This window comes from Equus przewalskii, chromosome 18 (assembly GCF_037783145.1).
Source record: "Equus przewalskii isolate Varuska chromosome 18, EquPr2, whole genome shotgun sequence".
NCBI lineage: Eukaryota > Metazoa > Chordata > Mammalia > Perissodactyla > Equidae > Equus > Equus przewalskii.
The window spans coordinates 58,962,067-58,984,437 of record NC_091848.1 but is presented as its reverse complement, the minus strand read 5'-3'; the positions used below and the strand labels follow the sequence as shown (position 1 = coordinate 58,984,437).

At 39.0% G+C, this 22,371-nt stretch overlaps 1 protein-coding gene across 11 annotated transcripts in view; it reads left to right on the top strand.

Moving 5' to 3' along the window:
- The window catches only part of EPHA6 (EPH receptor A6), a 779,380-nt gene that overhangs the window by 623,633 nt on the left and 133,376 nt on the right, over positions 1-22,371 (top strand). For 9 of the 11 annotated variants that reach the window (XM_070582909.1, XM_070582911.1, XM_070582906.1 and 6 more), the window contains one exon: positions 19,903-20,028. The exons of the other annotated variants lie outside the window; for them this stretch is intronic. In XM_070582909.1, the coding sequence (XP_070439010.1) occupies positions 19,903-20,028 (126 nt within the window). The remainder of the gene's footprint in view (positions 1-19,902; positions 20,029-22,371) is intronic. 11 annotated transcript variants of the gene reach the window in all.

Sequence of the window (22,371 nt, the reverse complement as noted above, 5' to 3'; positions counted from 1 at the left end):
CATCAATGACTATTCATGGTTTACCAAATTCATAGTTACAGCCAACATCACTCTCCTGAGCTCCAAATATGCATTGGCCAGTTGCTCTTCTCCTTCTAGATATCAAATGCACAGCTTAAACAGAGTATGTTCAAAACAGAAGTCATAATCTTTTTCCCAAGTATGATTCTCCCCCAGCATAAACTCAGGAGTTATCACAGATTGTTCCTTTCCCTTATCTTTCACATCTAATCCAGAGCCAAGCTACGTTAATTTCTCCCTTCTACTCTCTCGTGTTTATCTCCTCCTTTTCATCTCCATTACTAACTTAGTTAAATCTCTCATCATTTCTTTCCTGAATTATAGAGAATCACATAATGTGCATCCCTGCCTCCATTTTTGCTGTCTCCCAGTTCCTCCTACCCACTGCTGCAGGCGTGATCTTTATAAAAGGCAAAACAGATAAAATTACTCCCTACTTAAAAATCTTCAAGTTTTCCCACAGACTGATGGATGGAATCCAGGTTCTTGGGCAGAGTATTCAAGGCCCGCATTGATCTGGCACTTGCCTCCTCTCTAGGACCATTTTTGCTAGTTGCTGTGTGTTCTCCAGCTCTATTTAACCACTCAGAGCCCCAGAGAGCACCACGTCCCCAAGCAGCTCCTTCTGCCCATGGTGTCCCTGTCCTCTGTCCCAGTGCCAAACACTTTTCCTCTTTACATTCAAATCCAGACTTTCCTCCTCTGTATAGAATTGTGACTTCCTTTTTATCCCTACTCACATTTATTTTATGATTTTTTAATTTTTTTTAATTCCTTTTCTTTCCTACTCAAATATCTAACAGGGCACCTAAAACACAGTGTCACCCTTGTTATTTTATACTCGTTTTTCTCCCCAAGCACCTCATGAAGGCGGGATTCTCCATGATGTGTCTCCACATATGGCACATAAGAAGTGCCCAGTGAATGTCTGCTAAATTAATGAACAGAAATGAAAAAATAAACAAATGGGTGAACAATGTGAGATAAATGCTGAACAAGCCAACAGCCCCCTAGGGAAGCATTTCACTTGTGACTAGATGCACACTGGACTCCGTCTACATCAGCAGTAGGTGAAAGCGCAGAATCTGGAGTCCAGTAGCTTGGATCCCCTGCTTGGTCACTTATTTAGGCGACTTGGGGTGAATTTTGACTTTAAGGTGAATTTTGCAGACATTTCTCTGCAAAAATTGGGATGGAATAATTCTTCCTTCATTGAGTTGTTAGGAAAATTAACTGAATATATATTTATATGATTAAGAATGTGTTGGGGCCTGCCTGGTGGTGCATCAGTTAAGTTTGCATGTTCTGCTTTGGGTAGCCTGGGGTTCGCTGGTTCGGATCCAGGTGCAGACATGGCACCATTCAAGCCATGCTGTGGCTGGCGTCCCACATATAAAGTAGAGGAAGATGGACACGGATGTGAGCTCAGGCCCAGTCTTCCTCAGCAAAAAGAGGAAGATTGGAAGCAGATGTTAGCAATACTTTCAGTGACACAGATTAGAGGCAAGACTTTTGTTTTCATTGGAAAGAATTCTTATTCTTTCTGTCTGCATATATTGAAAACCTGAATGCAAATTATTATAAACAGCATTTCTGTAGCTCCTGATACTTTCTGATCTACACGTGAAAATACACCTGTTTATGACAGGGTTCTTTCACTCCCAGTGAGTGTTGACAAATGTGTGCTGTAATCTGTTTGTACTCCCTGATGGCTTTTCTCCGCACTGCACTGGGATGCAGGACCCGAGAGGGATTGTGGGAGTCACCCTGACTCCTGTTGTATCAAACCTGGTCGAATCCTACGTGAAAAAAAGAGATTCCTTTAATGTGCAGAATCCGCTGGCGCTGCTCCTGGGCCACACTGCGGATTTTCATTTTACCTCAGCTGCCACCAGCTACTTGATGGTTTAAGTCTGTAGTAAGTAGAAGAATAAATAAATTAAAACAAATTTGTGATACAAATACGAATGTGAGGGGCTCGTAGAAGTGAGTGGTCAGGAAAACTTTACGGAGAAAAAGAGGCATGATTTGGGAGTGAGAGGGTACCTGGGATTTGAACAGGCAAGGAGGTGGAATGGAAGGCATCCTAGGTGGGGAGCAGTGTGGGCAGAGGGACAGGACCAGAGCACACCTGTGTTTTGGAGATGGGTGCACTCAGTCTACCTTAAGCCTTAGGTTTCTGTGGGGAGGAATCAGGATATAAACTGGAAAGATGTGTTAGATCGCACTATAGAGAGCCTTAAATGCTCAACGGTGCTGTTTTAACCCTACCCAAAATGTTATAGAAAGTGGTTAAGATTAGAAAAACTTTTGAAGATTAGAAAGTTTTGAAGAACAGAAAGATGGCAATTCTTCCTGAAAGGGATATTGTGCAAAACTGCCAGAATAAACTAGAGCTTAAATTCAGGCCAGACTTCAAGGAAATAATCTCCTTCCACCAGCAATTGTAGAGTCTAGAAGCCAGAATGTGGCAGCAGAGAAGTCATCTTCAGATTCTGTTAAGAGCTGAAGGGTCAGCAAGAGAAAGATCAAATGAAAATAGTTCATATATAGAATCAGGAAAAAGTTTGAAACTAAAAGTCTAAATTCAAGAGTAGAGTCTGGGATGGACCAAATCGGCATGTGGTGGGCAGAACCCAGGTCAAATTATGTCATCATATATAAACATCTCACATGTGTCACAGTAGGGACATGTCATTTGGGGTAGCCATCTTGCTTGTTACAAAATACTGCTGCCAGGGTGGCCCAGGAACTCAATAAACCCTAATAGGAAGGAGGAGAGCAGAGGGACCAATTAGCCTCCTACTGCAGAGTCAAAATTCAGAGAAGTGAGGGCCCGGGGTAACATGGCAGAAACGAGATTGTAGGGGTCGGCTCAAAGAAGCCTCAAGAGGAAAACACTCCTTTTTAAAAAGGTTCTAAAGTTAAAAGCCTTTTGAAGCAATTGCATATGTCAGGTAATTTCTCCAAAACTTAAGTGCTAATTAATGGATTCTGAAGCTGACTTGCAAGCTAAATTCTTTTAGAAAAGTCACTCTCTCAGTGACCTGGCTATTGCATTATCATCTCAAATGCCATTTTTTCTTATTATTTCATTATGATGTAACCTTCAAAGGACAAAAATTACATGTAAGTCATAAATCTTATTTCCCTAAGACCAAAAGAAAGTACATCTTGAAACTTATAATAAAACTCTTACTTCTATTTTACACTACACAACAGACACACATTAGACCCCAATTTTTCTGTTACTTTGACTCACCATAAATTTGCTGTTAAATAGTTTTTAATTGAGATGAAACATTAAGAACCTACAAAGAAGTGAATTCTCAGTTCACTAAGGACTAATTGCCAAGCCCTGCAGCATTTATAAGCGTCAAGGTCAGTGTCAAATGTGGAAGGTCAATGAAACTTGCTCGCAAAAGAGCTCTGGATGCAGACCCACCATTGCAATGGAGAGCGCCCTATAGCCCTTCAGGACACCTCTATGGCCACTTTCTATCCATGAAATCATAAAGTTATTTTGATCCAGTTTTACTTTTTTCCTTCAGTCAGCATTTTATGCATATTATATGCAAGCTTTCCTTTTAATCTGGGCAATTTATCTAAAGTAGAAGCTTTCTTGGACCAAAAGTCTACCTGGTTCTAATTAATGCCTGTGTCAGCTTAAACTCTAATCCCTTAGTTGCTCTTTTTCCTGTTTTCTGATTTTGTTTTAGGCTGGTATATGCTTATTGGATTATAAGGCGCTCATGGTAGTCTAAGACATTAACCACGCAGTCGAGTGTAATCACAGTTAATGATAGCCCTGTGGTTCTTGGCCTTCTGGTCCTCAGATTTTAAGACTTAGGAAAGTATAAAGGTATGAAATATTTTTTATTTTAGGATTCCTCTATGTTGTTGTATAGCTGGCTCAGGAGAGACCAACTTTCCTGATGTGATCTTATTTGCCTGTTGTAGGCCTGCTCTGTGCCAGACACAATGCTGTACAATTTCATGTGTAGCTTTACTAATTCTCACAAACACCACAAAGCTAATTATTATTATTTTCCCCATTTCACAATGGAGTTCAATTCAGAGTTGTTAAGCAACTTATTCACTATCACACAGTGATAACTGTAGGTCTATCACACAGTATAGGCAGCAAAGTCAAGATGTGAATCCATGTCTGTCTGACCCCGAAGCTCATGCTCTTTAATTATGTCAGGTTAAATCTACTTTCTTCCCACATCTTCATAACAAAATACAGATAGATTACACTGCACTGCTGTGTGTGTGACACTGCTGAGCTAAGTATGAGGCAAGAAAACAGTCAAGTTTCTGAGTAAAGAATAATATCAAACTCTTACTGTAGCTTTTCGGTAGCATCGGTGTCTCTGTTGAATAACTGTGCCTCCCAATGACTTGGTTTGTAAATTGTGGGACTACTTAAAGGATGGAGAGTGTTGATGAGGATCTTAATCTTTTTCTTACTTGTGTACAAGGAATTCAATATGCTTGACAAGGGCCGAAACAAGCAAGAGGAATTGAAAAGAATAAATATAAAGCAGTGTGCTTTTAGATTGTATTAAATAGAGTCAGGCTTTGATGCAGGTCAACTGAAAAACACCAAGGGATTTTGGTTGGCCACAAGTTCAATAATAGATAGCACCATGACATGGCTATTACATAAAAGCCGACTCCATTTTAGGTTCCATTGATATGAGAAAAGGACCATATTTAAGGAATGAAAGAGTCCTTTTATAGTCTGTGTCTTGTGTACTGTGACCAGTTCCAGATGACGCATTTTAAAAGTAACAATAGCAAAGCATATTTTTTCCAACAGTCGGGTAACCAGGATGGTGAGACTTTTAAATGTGTCTGATAGATCAAGATATTTTTATCCTGCACTCAAAAATGTAAGGAGAAAATGGAAGGGAAAATAATCTGTCTCTCCAGATACCATTTGTGTTGTCACATGCAACTATTTAAGACCATTGTATGGAAGCTGCATGCAGACAAGTTTTTTACTGATTTTTTTATTGACTAGGAAAGCCCAAAAATGAAACAGACTGACACATAGCATAGTCGCAGAGATGCAAGTAGAATAGTAAAAGAATGTCCAGCATGTACAGGCTCTCTTCAGTTCTAAGATCCCATGCCTGAATGACAGCCATAATATTTTTCTTTCATTTTATTTATTAACCTATCATGTAATGTGGACCAAGACCGCTTCACCCTCTTTCTCTTTTTTTGGTGAAGAATATTGTCCCTGAGCTAACATCTGTGCCAATAGTCCTCTGTTTTATATGTGGACAGTACCACAGCATGGGTTGATGAGTAGTATATAGGTCCACACCTGAGATCTGAACCTGCAAACCCCGAGCCGCCAAAGTGGAGCATGCAAACTTAACCACTACGCCACCAGGCCAGCCCCCACTCTCTTTCTTTTTAAGCAGCTTAAAAGAAAGTATTTGTTTAATTAATTTGACAAAGAATTGCAGGTTCCTCTTGGAGAAATCCAAATTTTATCATCAAATAGAGGAGTGGTTTTTTGGTTGTTTTTGTGTGTGTGTGAGAAATATTGTCTCTGAGCTAACCTCTGTGCCAGTCGTCCTCCATTTTGTATGTGGAATGCTGCCACAGCATGGCTTGAAGAGCCGTGTGTAGGTCCACACCCAGGGTCTGAACCCGTGAACCCCAGCCCACCAAAGCAGAGTGCGCAAACCCAACCACTACACCACCAGGCCAGCCCCTAGAGGAATGGTTTTAATATCTATCCTAAAGACTGAACTTATAGAGTCATTCAATCAACAAGCATGTATTGAGCAGCTAATAGGATACTAATACAAGTCACAGTCTCTACTTCCAAGAAATATAAGTCTAGTAGAAGTGACAAAGAAGTAGCTGATTAATACTTGAGTGCAGTAATATGTGATAAATAAGTGAATGAAACTCACAGTAAGCACACTGGCACTATCGAAAGAACAATAAGGATAAAAGAAGGTTTCCTAGAGGACGTAACCTGCAAGAGTCTTGAAGAATGACTAGGAGTTAACTTGGTTAAAAAGATGAGGAAAGGATACGTTATTAGCAGAAAAAGTAGGTAGGAAATTTCTGTAAAGTTTCTATAAAGTTTCAAGAAATTTCTAGATTCCACAAAAAGTTGTTCGGTGGATTTTTCCCTTGAGTAATCCAGGGAACAGCCACATCTACCTGTGGCAGGTATGCTATCGATGTGGGAGAAAGTTTGTCAAGCTCATCCACTAAGGAGTTGTAGCCCTCCCACCTTCCCTCCGTCTCTCTCACCAGCCACCCTGACCAGCTAATGTTCAGGTGGAATCCCGAACTTTGGCCTTTTGTCAGAATGCTCTAAGTACATCTTATGCGACTGAGTACATCTAAGTACAAGATGACATGTACATCTTGACTAGCTTGGATTCTTCGGGTCAATAGTATTTTTTGCCCTCAAGTTATCCCAAAGTTATAGAACTTAAGTGGAAAAATAATTCAATTCATGCAGACTACTTGTTTTTCTAAGTTCAAATTATACCATCTTTAATCTATATACTTAGCTTTACTGTTGAAAGATGAAAATAAAAAATCACTCATGTATAAAACTAGGTTTAGAATTAAAATTAGGTTAGAAACGACCCATGGGATATTTGCATTTGTTAATCAGAATTCATCCTTGTCAAAAGAAAAAGGTTTATTTTGAAATAATGGTAGAAAATATCTGTTAAGAAAGATTCATTCCGTCATTCATCAGTTTTTAAGGGCTGGGGAAACAGCGAACAAGATCCCATGATATTGGCCTCAAAGAAATTACATCTAATGGTAGAGATATGGAAGAGCAGTCTAGAATAGCCAAAATGATAACTATGAATGCTATTTCAAACTCAAAGTGTGAGATGAAGTTAGCATAAGGTATAGATGCAGTTAATTCTGGGACCAGGCATGTTAAGAGGGACAAATCAAACTATCACTTTATGGTTAGATTCTATTGGAAGTGACAGAAAAGCCCAAAAAGCAATGGATTTCTCCCAAAAAAACAACATCCAGGGGTAAGCTATCTATGCCTGGTAGGATACCTTCATGATTCTCGAAGACCCAGGCTCCTTCCTTGAGTGGCTATCTTCGGAGCACTGCCCAGGATGGCTGCTTAAGCTCCATGCTTCAAGGAGGAAAGAGTAAACATGGTCATCTTTCCTCCATTGGGGTCACTTCCCCCTACACTGCCTGGTCAGAACTTGGTCACACAGCCTTATCCGGATACGTAAGAGGCTAGTAAAATATCATTTTTATTCTGGCCAGCATGTGCCAGCTCAAAATCAGGGGTTCTGAAACTAGGAAGAAGGAAGTAGCTACTGGTGGGCCACAGTCAGTCTCTGCCACCATGAAGTCAGATCACGACTAGAGAGGCAGGACCTGCATTGTCATCAAGTGTGAACTGAGGTGGTTCCTTCTGTGGGATACCCAGCTTGTGCTGTAAGCATGATAGTCTTTAAAAGTTGTTTAATATGGGGTATTTTCACATAGTGGAGATTATTAAGTTTTTTCATAAGATACACATTATAAATCAAAGGAAAAAATCTCAGGAAAACTTTTTCTTTCATTTAAGACAGAATGAAAAAGTCATACATTTGTTCATTGTTTGAGATTGTGCTAAAAGTTTGGTAAATCAATACTTTATAAACACACTCACATATATGCACACAAACATAAAGCTTTATCTTTTCGCAACCATTTTTCTTTGATCTATATGTCTCATTTACCCAAAAATCTATCTCCCCTTCATTGTTATTTCTTGACAAGCCTATTCCACTATCCAGTGTTTATCTTTGCCAGCAATTCTTTCCTATAAATACATTTTGCTAGATTATAGTTAAATCTACACTTAAATACAAACTTTTGGGGACGCTCTCCACTCAGACTTTGCGGTTACAGTTAAGCAATGATACTTGTTTTTTTGTTTCCTGAAAATACTTCGTCTCCTTAGGTCACGGTCATTCAGTGCTGTGAAAATGTGATTTGGAAAGGAAGTTTAAATGGGGCTCCCTAATTAGTCCTCACTCGTTTCTATCTTCCCCACCCCGTATCCAGTTACCCCAGAGTTATATGCACCCAATTAAAGAACATTCCATTTGAGATTTATATGCCTTTGAGTGTGAATGAGCAGCTCTCAGTGATGGAGTCGGAGCCAACTGCTCTCTCAGCTGAAGTGAATCAATTCTTCCAGGGTCCCGTTTAGTAAATTACCTCGTCCCACGCACTAAATTTGCCTCACATGGGCAAACAGCTTTCTTCCAGGGAGTAGTTTCATCACCCCAGATCTCCACTGGCCCAACCTCATTGATGCTCAGGGTGATTCATGTGACACGGTGTTTACCCACAGCCTCAGACGATAAGACTGCACAGTCATTAGTTTCATCTAAGAGCACCTGTGCCAGTATTTAAAGGGTAAATGAGAGGGCTGTTTTGTGGGGATTTTTTTATAAATTGAATATAAATGAAAGTGCATGATTGTTCCCTAAACTCTGAAACTGTAAAATGTGGCGATAAACTCATCACTGTGTAGTAAGATGATGTGGCCCCTTAAAAGTATCAGTAAACAAGCATCTTTCTCTTTGCATATTAATGCAACAATGTGTACACAAAATGACTCAATTTAAATAGCAATAAAATTGAATGTAATGCTTTGAAAGCAGTAAGTTTTTATTTTTAGCTGGCAAATATAAACGTCCTTTTAATTTAACTCAGTCCTGTTCTTCTCTTAGATATTAACTGCAGACATTTATTGGTTCCTCTTTTGAAAACTAAGATCCAGAGCATAAAATCCTTTTTGTGGTGCCATAATTTGTTAAATAATGCTTTGAAAGTGGCTGGGTGCCCAAAGAGCCCACGCAGAAATAAATGCACTCACACTGCTTCCAAATGTTCTCCCCTCCACATAGATCATGTCAGGAGCTGCCGTTTCTCTCACTGTCGCTATATCCAAGAAGCTATAATCATTCACCACTACTAGCAGAACATTTTAGCACACTACCCAAATCTACATCCAAGCCAGTATTTAAAATGTAATAAAAAGCATGTACGTTAAGTGAACCAGTGATCTAATGACATAAGCGTCTGAAATTGTCTTGGAACTACCTCTGAAGAATACATTAATAGGGACATTTTCAACAGTGAACACCGCCTGCTAGCTCTCTTTTTCTCACTTTTTCTCCTTATAAAATCTATGAATCTCCTTCAACAGTTCTCACAGAACAGAATGTGCCTGGTTCCTCATTTTGAACTTGGTCTAATGGCCTTCCAAGAACAGCCTGGTGGTAAACAGTAGCGAAAGTGGGGGCAGAGCAAGGGGCTGGAAGATTGCAATGGAGACATTATTTCAGGCAATCTTGACACGCCTAGTTTCTGTGGCTTAAGAGTAGTAAAATCAGGCTTATGTGACTCTGTTCCCATTTTCTCCCTTATTGTCAGGAAGAGTGTTACCTCAGATCAGACCTGAGAGTTCAATTAATATAGTCCTCAAAGGCATCAAGCTTAAAAAAAGGAATTACCTCAATAAAAATTAAAACATACATTAAACTGGATAATGCCTGACTCTTTTCAAACCCATTTCACACTCATGAATGTCTTTGAAACTAGAACCCAGCAAGCTGTTATTAGTTGGCTCCAGGCCACAGTTGACATGGAACTTGCTGGCTCATGTTTAAGAGAGTTAGGCCCACAGAGAAGGAATGCTGAGTCAGTCTCTCCCCTCACAGAACTTCGTCTCAGCTCTGTGCTCACTTTTGTTTTGGTCTTAAACTGTTCAGATTGCTCTGCCCTCAAGATCTCTCTCTTTGTTCCTTAAATATGTAAATGAGAGGCACAGATGCCAAACTGAAAGAAATGAAGAAGCAGACGTGTGGAGGCCCCATGTCTGGCCATTAGTGCCATTCAGTGTCTGTCTGTCTGTCTAGGAATGAGAGAACACATGAGCTAAGGAAAGTGGCTTTACATGTCATAACATTTATATGACTCTAATGATATTTTGACTAACTTGCTAAACAAGTTGCATGGATTTTGTCGTTTCACCCTTAGAAGTCGCTGTCCAAACCATTAGTAACATTGTCACCAACAAGAAGACATGGATATGCTTTGTAGTTCCTGTTTTGAAAAGTTACCTTCACAATTGACCCCATATGCAACATACCATGCTGATTTCTGTTCTAAATAAATAAAAAAGAAACTCTTCAAGGAACTTGTAAGGTGCATTATGAGCAGAAAGATTTACATTACCAGGCAAAAGGTAACTGTGTTACACGTGAGGGGGGAGGAGACAAGAAAGGTGGTAGGGAGGACCTACTTGAATGCCGGGCATCTGTAGACACTCCTGTATAACTGTCCTCATAACACACTATTTTCCACATGTCACCAAAATGGGAACTGAGCCTCAGGGAGTTGAAGTGACTTGTGAACAGTCATTCAGCAAGTGATGGCACAGCTAGGTCCTGAAACTGGATCCTTTTGACTCCAGCACCAACTTGCTGCCTCCTGACGGAGCAGAGATGAGGGCAGGATTCTTCCAGCAGTGGCGAAATGGAAAGCCTCTTAGAAGAGGTGGTACTTGAGCAGGGCATTTCGAGTGGGTCAGGCCGAGATAGACATCTCACTTTGTGCTGGAAGGAATGAGCAACACATGCGAATGACAATGAATGTTCTAGTGTGTTCAGAGCAAAAAGTGAGGGATTTTGAAGCCATTCTGTCTTGGGTTTGTGCTCATCAGTAGGGAGATTCTGAAATCTTTTAACTGAGGAGTGACGTGATCTGAACTGGAAGGACTCAGGGAGGTGTCCACCTAAGTGTGCGTGCCATGCCTGGTTGCAGTAGGGGCATGGAAGCAAACCCCACATGCTTGCCTCAGGCAGAAGATGGCTACCTGGACAAGTGGACATGTCTTTGCCACCACCACTATCATTACGGTGCCACCCCATCAGACATTTATGGTACCAGAATTGGTGTAAAGTCATTGGGGTCTTGACTAGTTGTGTTCTCTGTTGGCTGCTGTCAATTATTTTCAAGACTAATTGTGTTCCCTGATTATTTTCAAGACCAAAACTTCAAAATGATAATTACTAAATCAAACTATCCTGCCATCCAATCCACACCATAGAGATGCCAAATGGGTACCATTCTTACCTGAAAAAAGCTAACAAAACTTTGAAAGAAATTTAAATATCTTATCCTCGAATGAGAAATGCTTGGTATGTATTAACACATTTGTTTGTAGATAGCACTGCCAAGGTTGTTATCATCAATATCCGGAAGTGAAACTAAATCCAGAATATCTTCTTTCATACGTTGTCTGTGAGACAGCAACAGTGTGATGTGCCTGACAGCAGGACATTCTAGCAATGAATGGTCAGTCTGGTCTGTAGGCAACCTCAGAAAATTACGAAGAGGCAGGTGCAGCCTGCTTCATGACCTCTTTCTCCAGTGTGCTAAAGGTGCAAACCTCCCTCTAATAATGTGGCCGATCTACCCAGAGTTCATAAATATTCAATACACAGCACACCGGCTGTGAAGCTAAGTAGATCTAGCTCTCATACACATTGATAAGTGCTGCTTAACAGCTCCTTGGCTGACTCCTTGGCTGACTCCTTGGCACCTGAGGTGTAAAAGCATTTTTTAAAGATCATATAGTTTAAAAGTCTGACCCCAGAATGAAAAGGCTGGGCAGAGGTCCGCCAACCAAGACCCCGTGTGGTGCTCCGTCAGGAGGGCATGCTTTTCAAGTTCAGCGCCCCCTTCCCACTTCTTAGACAAAAGAACTCTAGAATCTTAGAATTTTTAGAATTTTAGTCTGTGATTCCTAAACACTGACACTTCATAAGCATTTAAAGTGGAAAAATATAAATCTCATTGAATTTTATAATTGTGCACAGTTTTGAGGATATTGATATTATTAGAGTGTACATGGTTTTAAAAGCTCTGATATTGAGAAAAAATTATTTGTGCAGATAAAGTCAAATTACCTTCGAACTATTCATATGAAGATGACTTTAATTCAACTCGATAAATATCACATGGAGCCCTTACCACGGGCAGGCTCTGGGATGGGGCACGCAAGGAGAGTAAACTGCACCTGGCTCACCCCTGCTCTGAGGGGCCTCGTCTGGTGGGGGAGACACACCCATAAGCCAGAAGTCACCAGGTGGCACCCACAGGCTGAATTCAGCTAAGAGGAGTGTTTTATTTGATTTCGACAGTGTTCTTTAAAACATTTGAATTCCCTGTCCTTAACCAGAACTTTGGCCCTTCAGTTTGGCTCAATGCCTTTGTCACCAAGCTGCTATGCTTATTTATTGAACCTCCCGGGCTCCTAAAGGCATGTGAATTTGGTACCGTGAAATAGTAAACAAGTAAATACTGTCCCGGATAGTGTTCTGCCCTCATTATAGCAACTGAGGTTTTACGGGGACGCAGAGGAGCGGGGGCTGGAGTTCCTCCCCGGTGTGTCGGGCGTCTTTTGACAGAGGCCCGAAGGCAAGAAGGGCCTTCCAGGTGGAGAAAACGTCATGTAAGTGTGCAGATAGGACAGGTGGGTCCAGGGTAGGGAATCAAGGAGGAGAAATATTTCTCCCTCATTTATTGAACACATACTGTCAGCCACTCCTAGGCACTTCCCATGTCATCCACAATAAACCAATATAAGTGACATGTTTATTATTAGCTCCATTTTTCAAATGAAGAAACTAAGTATCAGAGAAGGTAAATAACTTATCCAACAATCACCAGTTAGCAAACGATAGAGTCAGAATTCACAGTCCTGCCCGACCTTGGGCCTGGGCGTTTTCACCACTAAAGCCGATGGACCCATGAGCAGTGGCTGAATTGTTCAGGACACTTTTTTGGTAATTGAGATTCCAAGTCCCAGCGAATATAAACATAGGTGAGACCACTGGATATAACCCACATTTGGGGAAAATATAAGCTTAATTTAATGTGACAAATGAAATAAAAAATTACGTAAAGAGACTTTTAGAGCTTAAAGACAACGGAGGGAAGTTCGAGTCCATCATTTTACAGATGAAGAAAGTCAAGGAACTTTCAAAAGTCAAGGAACTTCTATTTTAAATACAAATTAACATTTATTTTTCAATAAATATCTTCTTAACCAGCTTCAAAATATTTAAATTCTCTTTGCTAAAGAGATAAATATTTGCAAAATATTTAAATTATCTTTGCTTTAAAAAATAATTTGTAGCAACCATAATTTTATCATATATATCCTACAAGTTTAAAAATAACTCAGGGAAAGCTAAAAATTTCCTTTTAAAAGCACTGAAGAAATAACTCATAAAAATCTAGCCATGAAACTGCCATTTTTGCTTCATTACTTTTATTGTGACCTATTGAACAACGAAAAGATGAGAAATCCATAAAATTCATATTGCAGTGACCTGAAGGATAAAAAAAAGTCGAAAACAAAACAGTAATTGTTGCGTGAGCTTTAATTGTATTTGGTGTTGAAGAATCTGCATGGAGATTAGCTGTACATGTAGCTAAAGAGGAAAATACTAATTTAATTGTAGGCATATTTCCATTTTTAAGAATTTAGGAAATGGGCAAAATTCTGTAATTGCGTCTTTGGCTTGGCTTAGCTAGAATTACTTGCTGAAAATAATAGTGTCCTATCAAAAATTATCTGATTTCCTACTTCTGTGCTAGGAATGTGTGTCATAGTGCCAGGAAAAAAAATAGGTGCTTCAATAAATACTTACTGAATAAATGAATACGTTTATGAATGTATGAAAGGATAAATGAATGAGTTATTCATGAATGGAATAGTTCTCTTTCACATTGTAGGCCTAATTGAAAATTAGCTCTCATAGAGCCATTAGAAAGCTGCTATTGGCCTAGGAAGCAATTGAGCAGGCAGAGTACTTCCTTAGATCCTAGCAAGATATTTGCCTAAGGAGCAATTTGTCACTTTTCATTTGATCATTTATTTATTCACCTACTCAACTTGCATTTATTGAAACCCTTCTCCATGCATTTTCTGATCAAGTCAGAGGAGACGAGACCGTGCTGGGCTCCCTGCTGGCCCACCGCATGCATCAAAATGAGGCGGGAATCTTTTCTCTACTGAACGAGGCAGAGAGGCTTAGTCTTTCCTAGACTGCATGTTATTATGTAAAGAGACCCAAAATAATGGTCCCTGGGATAAAAGATGCATTCTTCCGATACCTTACATGTGAGCAGCTCCTCTTATTGTTGCTGGTCTTCCTTCAATGGTGATGTAACTGTTAGAGTCTGAGGCTTTATCTACCTTCGCAGAAAACTAGGCAGCGTATGCTCAAACAAACATAATGGGCCTATGGTTTATTTTACTTCTCTCAGTGGAGGACAGCGTGTGTAATACTATAAACTACTATAACAGAGAAAGGAGGGAGAGGCACATAGGAGAGAAAACACGAGTGGAGGGAAACCCACGCAGTCCAACAGAGAAAGGATAAGTAAAATTAGATAGATAGACAGACAGACAGATAGGCATATGTATAAATAGATAGTGAAGGAGAGGATCTTTGAAGGTTCAGAAGTGAGCATTTGTCAGGGAAAAAAGCCCTTGGCAGAGCATTTGGTTTAACAGACTGTTGTCACTGAACTTTGAATTTATTCATACTGTAGTTCAGAGGTGCCATCATTAATCACAACCACAGAGTTATGGAGTGGCTACCATGTGCCAGTTACAGAACCCGATGCTGGATCCTTAAGGATGAAGAAATGATCCCTGCTCTGAATGCATACGTACTCAATCCTCAGCTCTCCAAATTTTTAGTCACATTCCTGTCAGTAAATGTGTTTGAGCCAAAACTTTCTACTATATGAATACTAATTTATGTACATCATATATATCTCCTGTTTTACTGTATTATGTTTTTATATTTATTGTAAAACACACAAAATGTAAAATAAAAGGAATGAAATTAAAATATTTTGAAATAGGGGCTGGCGCCATGGCCTAGTGGTTAAGTTCAGCATGCTCCACTTCGGCAGCTGGGGTTCCCAGGTTCAGATCCCAGGCGCAGACCTAGACCACTCATCAGCCATGTTGTGGCAGCAACCCACATGCAAAACAGAGGAAGACTGACACAGATGTTAGCTCAGGGTGAATCTTCTACAGCAAAAAACAAAACAAGACAAAACAAATTTGAATATTCATTTTATATATTAATAGCACAAAATTTATCAATTTAATGTCTGATTGTAAGTTCAGTGTATTTTTTAGGGCCAGATTTGCTATGATACAAGTGTAAATCCATATTTTTAATACTCTGCCCTGAGATTTTGTCATCTCTTTTTAGATCAGCTTAGATCATCCTTGCATTCATATTGTAATCGACAAAGAACTCATTTTAGGAGCGGAAGACATGGATTTTCCATATTCTATGTGTTCACTTGGGCCTTGTTACATACTTTACGTCTGAGGCTGAGAATCTCCGTGTAAGGAGCAGAGTGGTCTTCTGGGATCATTGCCTTGGACCAGGTGAAAGCAAGGCCCTTCCCCAATTGTTCAAGCTCTTGAAGTAATTATTTACTTCATGAATACTTTAGCATTTTTCTCACTGTTTTATTGTTTAAACAACTGATTTCCAAAATTCTCTGATCACACATCTCGAACAACAAAAATGTTTGAGCACCTTCCACGGGGAAAATTATATTTTATTTACAGTTTATTTAACACACACACACGAGTGTGCATGTATTTTAAGTTTCCAGTTCTAACTTGTGTATGTTTGTTGAGGCCTGTATATTCTTTGTCCTCACATAGATCAGAGTGGATGTCTGCAGAAATACACCCCAACGGAAACAGTGTGAATGAGTCATGTCTCAAAAGTTCATACTGTGGGGATGATGCCCCTAGTAAACCTTTTGGGCAAAATTAAATGACTGATATGTAATCTTCAAAGAAGGGGTTTCTTCTATTAGGGTTTTGGGTATGTGTGTGGGGGTTAGGTCTGCGTTAGAAAATTTAATCAATCTTTATTTCACTTTCTCATCTAAAGATGTTTCTTTTGTTAAAGCATTAGGACTGTTTAATAATATTGTCTTATATTTGTGATCATTTATTTTTGTTTAATCCTCACAAACAGCCCATGAGGTAGGGCAGGTTGTTATTTTCATTTTATTGATGAGGAAATTCAGATACAAAGAGTTTAAAGTCGTAGTTTGTCATCTTTTACACAAATTCTTAATGATACCTAATTTCCAATGTAAAGTTATTTCAAGTCTCATAAAAAGTTATCCTTCAGGTACATCATTATAGAGTTATTTCAGTTGTTTCATAGAGTTTGTGTTAAATCTATTTTATTACAATTATTTAAAATCTGGTTACTCTACAGACCAGATTACTTGCAGATAATCTGAGTAATCAGAACCCTCCAACAACTGATCAAACCAGATGTCAAAATGCAGGCATGTCCACTTCTGCTTTTTCACATTGTGGTCTCATTATATGACCCCTTGACCAGCAACCATTTTTTAAAGATTCCTTACCTCTAGTACCGTGTTTCTCAGTGGGTGCTACTAGCATCTGGAGAGAGAATTCTCCTTTGTTCAGGGAGAACACCACTTATTGCAATGCCTTTGGCGTCCATTCCGACCCCCTGCCACTAAACACCAGTAGAGTCTTTCCCCAGTCATAATTTGAATGCTCCTAAGGGCATTAGAACCACTGAGCTGAGGAAAGACAGATGGATCTCCAACTCTGCAGCCAGTGACTTAGGTTAATTTACCTTAGACCAGCAGTCAAGAGCGTCTGTCGTCTGCTTGATTTCCATAAGTGTTTGAAATTATATTAGGGTAGGGTTGCCAGATTTAGCAAATAAAAATACAGGACGCCCAGTGATCTGGCAACTCAGTATTGGAGGCAATATAATGCTAAAGTCACATTCTGGTCTCTCTTTAACTCACCAACTCAGGATCGTTAATAAACTGGAATCTCAGGTATTTGAGATTTAGAAGAGTGTGTAAGTGACACATCTTACATTTCAAGCTTGTAATGGCTGGAGGGATGCTCTCCTCACATAAAAATCTAATTTTTATTAACAAATACTTAGTCTACTGAATGTAACTAAAACAAAATACTTGCGGAAATTTGTATTTCTCCTGCTACAGATATTAGACGTTATTTCTTCTTCAGCTACAATATAATTAATAAATTCCACAATTACTTAAAAAAAAAAGTCAGAGAGAATCAGCAACTTAAGCAATAGGGCAAAGCAGACTAAAATTATTTAATATCAAATCTCAAAATGTTCATGAACTTAATTTCTTGTGGATTAAGAGATAAGGGAATTATAAGCAGGAGTAATTTCAGTTTTCCTGATTGAATTGTGAAAATTTAGAGCCGTGGTGTTTTGTGCAATCTCATGGACGTGACTGACCTTAAGGGGAAGGATGATGAGGCATAATTATAGCATAACATGATATCTCAGCTGAATGGGTATTCGTGTACACCAGCTTTTCTGTTTGCTTCAGGTTCAAAAATGACACTTCCTTAACGAGGAGATGCCACAAGAGATGAAAGACCTTTTAATCCATGGTGAAGAAACATAACAAACCCATCATGAATGATGCAGCAAGTTTGGGGAAAAGAAAGCTGCTATTAAATATGACTGGCTGTCACAACAACAAAGATAGTAATCACTGTAATCGTAGCGATAAAATAATACTTGTATTTAGTTTCTTTCAAGGAGTTAAAATAATGGACATCTCTTCTAAGTTAAAGTTTTGAATAATGTTGGCAAAGATAGCCAAAACTCAGACAAAAATCTCTAAATGTGAAGCATGTTAACGCTATTTAAAGTCATTGCTCGACCTGCTTTTGTTTTCTTCAGATTTCCTTTAAGATAGTTACATTTATATCCTTTTTCTTTCCTATGCATGTCTATGTTATTCTTTTTCCTCATGATTTAGTATTCTTGAACCAGGCTTCCTATTATTTGGCTTCAGTAAATCCATAATCTGCTAAAATCAGATTATTTTTGTTTTTCATAGCAAATAAAAAAATTTACATTCTTGTGATTACCTTCCCTGTTGTAAAATCGCCATTTCTTTTGTGACTTTAAATAAGAATGCCCTGTAAATATTTGATATCATTATCCCCACCTGGTATTTGCTGACGCTCCTTTGTTATGAGTATTTTCTCGACAGTGAGGAAAGATTGCAGTGTGGAAAACGCGTGTGTGGGAAACGTTGCCCGTGGGCACACACCACCCTGTGCTCAGTGATAAATCTCCTGTGCAGGAACAAAGGAGAAATGAGTTTCCCCATTCCTGGAAAGTTACCTCGGAGCACTTTCTGGCCTAGCACTTGGGACTTTTGCCAGACTTCTTAATGTTTAAGGGACTCCAGCTCTGCTGGACAATCATCCTAAGCCCAGTAAAATCAACAACAAAACCAGTCTGTTCACAGTATATGATTTTCTTTCTGTGCTTTCCTGAATCTAATGCACGGTGTATGGGCCTCACCCATTAAAACATTCATTGTAGCTTTATTCTGTCATAAAGACACCTCCAAAGATCTTAGAAATGCTGGCTTTTCTTTATCAACAACTTTCTCCGTAGAATCAAGATAGAGAGTATGGTGCACCAGATCCCTTTAATCCTGGCCAACATTCAAAGAAGCTTCAAATTTTAACCTATTTTAGGTGCAAAATTTGTCAAGGAACAGAGTGAAGTCTCTTCAAAACTGCAGGACTTGCTAAATCTGAGGGTAGGAGGAGAGATCCCAGGTCTGTACACACGAAACACGCTGGGTCCGATGGCGGCTTCAGAGGGCCCGAGTGAGATGTGTTCCTTACACCATCAGGGTACCTGGCTCTTAGGATGTTCTTGTGATTTAAACTTAGAGATGCCACATCAATTACCTGTGCTGCCCACACACTGATCGTGCCTGTGTATTGAATTTCCTTCCAAATGGTTGTAGTGTCTTTCAGGTCATTGAGACTCCAAATTGTAATGCTGCTTGTCCAAAGTGCAGGGTTTCTAATTTATATTCAGAGGATAGCAATCTCCCAAACAGGAAGTGGCTCATTATTTATTTTTAACCTATAGTAGGAAGATTTTGTCCTGGGAGTCTGCCATTTATGTGGTGTCCCTTCCCCACGCCACGCCTCAGTTTGCTGGCTTGTAAAATGAGGACGTTTTGACTGGATGATCTCTCAAGTCCTTTCCAGCACAGATATTCTTTTATTCTATGATTCATTATATAATTTTATGGATAAATTTCTGAGTAGTTTACTGTTTTTTATCTTTGCTTCACAATAGCCTTTTTAAAAATGATAAAGCATGTGGTTCTACCTTTGCAAACTCTCATGTCTTGTCCCTAATAGAAAAGTAAAACAAATTAAGAATTGTGTATGTTGATATGCCTACTATTATTTCAAAAACATGTAATTTCCATATGGTATAAAAGTGTTCATTTTCCGCACGAATAGTGATCCACCTGTGGTGAAGCACTGCCCTCCCAGTGTGGCCAAAATCTCACATCCTATCATGTTGTCATCGCACATTATAGCTTATGTAGAAGGGAATTCTGCAAATAGACAACATCAGTGACTTCCATTATATCCCCTGTGTCAAATGTAGGTTTAGAAATTTTATCTTAACATTCTGATGCTTCTGAACCTTCTTTATTAAATGTAGCTAGGTAAGGGTAGATTTCTTTCCAAAAAACTAGGTTGATTTTTTCAATTTATGAATAAAAATGTGTTCCATTCCTTTTAATTTCATAGCTTCCTTGTAAGGGTTGATGTCTTTGTTGATTATGTTTTGTTCCAATTAAATGATCAACAATTTTTCCACAAAGAAGATTTTATGATTAATGTCAATTTTTATCTCTTAAAAGGATCCTTCCCAGCCATTGGGGTGGAGGCGTTTTGCCCCAGCTTCCTGAGGGCAGGGTTTTTAAATAGCATCCAGGCCCCGCATCCAGTGCCAGGGGGAGGATCTTTGCCCCCCAGGATTCCTGCTGGTAGGTATTTCAGGTGAAGTTTTCTGCCGCCACGTACAACAGGACTGTGCTCACAGTTGATGGACCCACAATGTGAAAATAAACATTTCTAAAGTGTGTTGTTGGAAAGAAATCCCAGTGACTTTTTTTAAATGCAGGAACCACATTTATGATGCCTAATGCTGTGAAAATTGTTTAAAGGAAGTGGAAGAAGGATCTGTAATCTGATCACTCAGTTAGCACAGTGCTGCCTCTTCCAGGAAAGATTTTATGTAAATACAACTAGCACTTCAGGCCCCAGAGTTTAACTCAAGGATAAAACAAGGTTGAAGTAAAGCCACTTTGCCACTTAGAATGTGCTAGAAAAGAGAATTAAAAACTGAGGGTTATTAACAGAAAGAGTAATTCCATATCTGGATGAGTTTATAGAGATTTAATTAAAGTTCCATTTCACTAAAGAAACATGATTTGAAGAAAAGCCAGAAAGTAGCAAATTTGGAAGAAATTTGTGAGAAAGAAAATTAATACAGTTTTCTCTAAAAATATCAATCTGATCACAGCCATATTTTATGAGAGAAACAAAATATTGGATATTGAGCATTTAAAAATACAATTTCACAATTTAGTAAGTCACTGTGTGGATTATCCGTGGCATTATTATAATCACAAATTGTTTTCTCCTTGTCATTTTGTGAATATTCAGCCGGCTTCCTCCCTTAGACCTGAAGCATGCAAATCCACTTTATATTTTATATGTATCTTAGGAAAATGGAGTTAGGATACTGATTCTTGGAATTTTTAAATCATAATTCTTGTGTTTTATCACAATTAGTAATTATGCTGCAAATTATGTTGATGACACCAATATTTTCAGGAGGGCTGACGCAGCCAGCAATAAAATGAGAACATTTGAAAAGCCTGGGAAATCCAATAAAAGCAAAATCCCATCATGCACATTTCTTACTCTTCTTATCAAATTATACCATCAAAGCCTAAAATTATTGCACTGACATTTTTCCTTTTCCTTTCAATTACCCTTGCCTCCTTAATTAAAACACAAAAAAGTAACAAACCATACATATGTTCCAGTGTCGTTTGGTTTTATCGTTGGATAATTACTGACGCGGTCAGTGGCTTTGTGGCCAACAATGCCAACTGACAGAGGAGAAACCAAACTTGTGTGAATTCAAAATTAGTGATTTTAATTCTAATGAGTGTTATGCCACATTTTTTCTCCCTAGAAACAAAAATGATATCAATTGCGCAGGAATCTTGTTGTCGTTGGTGGTGGTGGTGGTTGTCGTCGTGGTGGTGTTGCAAAAGATTGGAAATAATCTGTATAAGCTAAGCTCTCAGAGTTGACTGCAAATATAAAAATGTAGCTTTCATATATATCATTAATATCCTAGTGATTGGAATTGAGGAGATAAATGGATGATTTGTAGTTTAATGGCTTAATCTTTAACTCTTAATGAGAAATCTTGGTAGATTTAGGTATGTTTGGCAGAAATGACATTACACAGTTTGGTAGTGACTTGAATTATTTAACATCACTGGTGAAAAAAAAAATAACCCTTGTCATTTAGCCACTGAGAGTGATAGAAGCAAGATGCTGTTTCTGTAACACTTACAGAAGCAACTTTCCAGAGGGGGATCTGAAGGAACGCTCTAGCACTCTGTTCTTCTAGGCTTCAAGCCAAATTTGCCTCCAGCTTTCATAGGAGAGAAAACTCAGTTCAGTTTTCATGACTTACATACAAATCAGGTGTAACAAAATTGCTTCATAAAAAATTTATAGGTCTCAACGTGTTCCTGTGCCCTCACCCTGAAATTAACTCGGTCCCTTTTCCCAGCTTCTCTCACGTTGGTAAGTGGTCCCTGGGCACTCTCTCTGGTTCTTTCCAGTAATGACGGCTACTATTTCAAATGTAATTCTTATCCTCTTCCATTCAACCATAGCTTATTTCCCAAGAATTTCCCTTATAATTTTATGTAAAGAGGAATGAAACATCAGTCATGAGAAGTTTTTATTGTTTCATGATTTTAAAAAAGCCGTGAACCTCCTTTGCCATCTAGTAGCTGAAGTGGTGACGCTTCAGGGTTCGGACGGCAGTTTGAGCGCAGAGAGCCTTCCTGCCTCGCCCGGCGCCGTGGCGCTTTCAACAGTTGGCTGCAGGTTGATGCCCACAGGCAGCAGTTAATTTGCTTCCTAGCAATCGATTAAATGTTACAGTACTTTGAGGGTCTCTTAAGACATTTGCTGTGTCTTTCAAGGAATCACAAAACCTGTTCTAATGATGGTGCTAATTTAGTTTCCAGTTACTTATCTTAATCAAATTCAAATGAGATACATGATGATGTCTT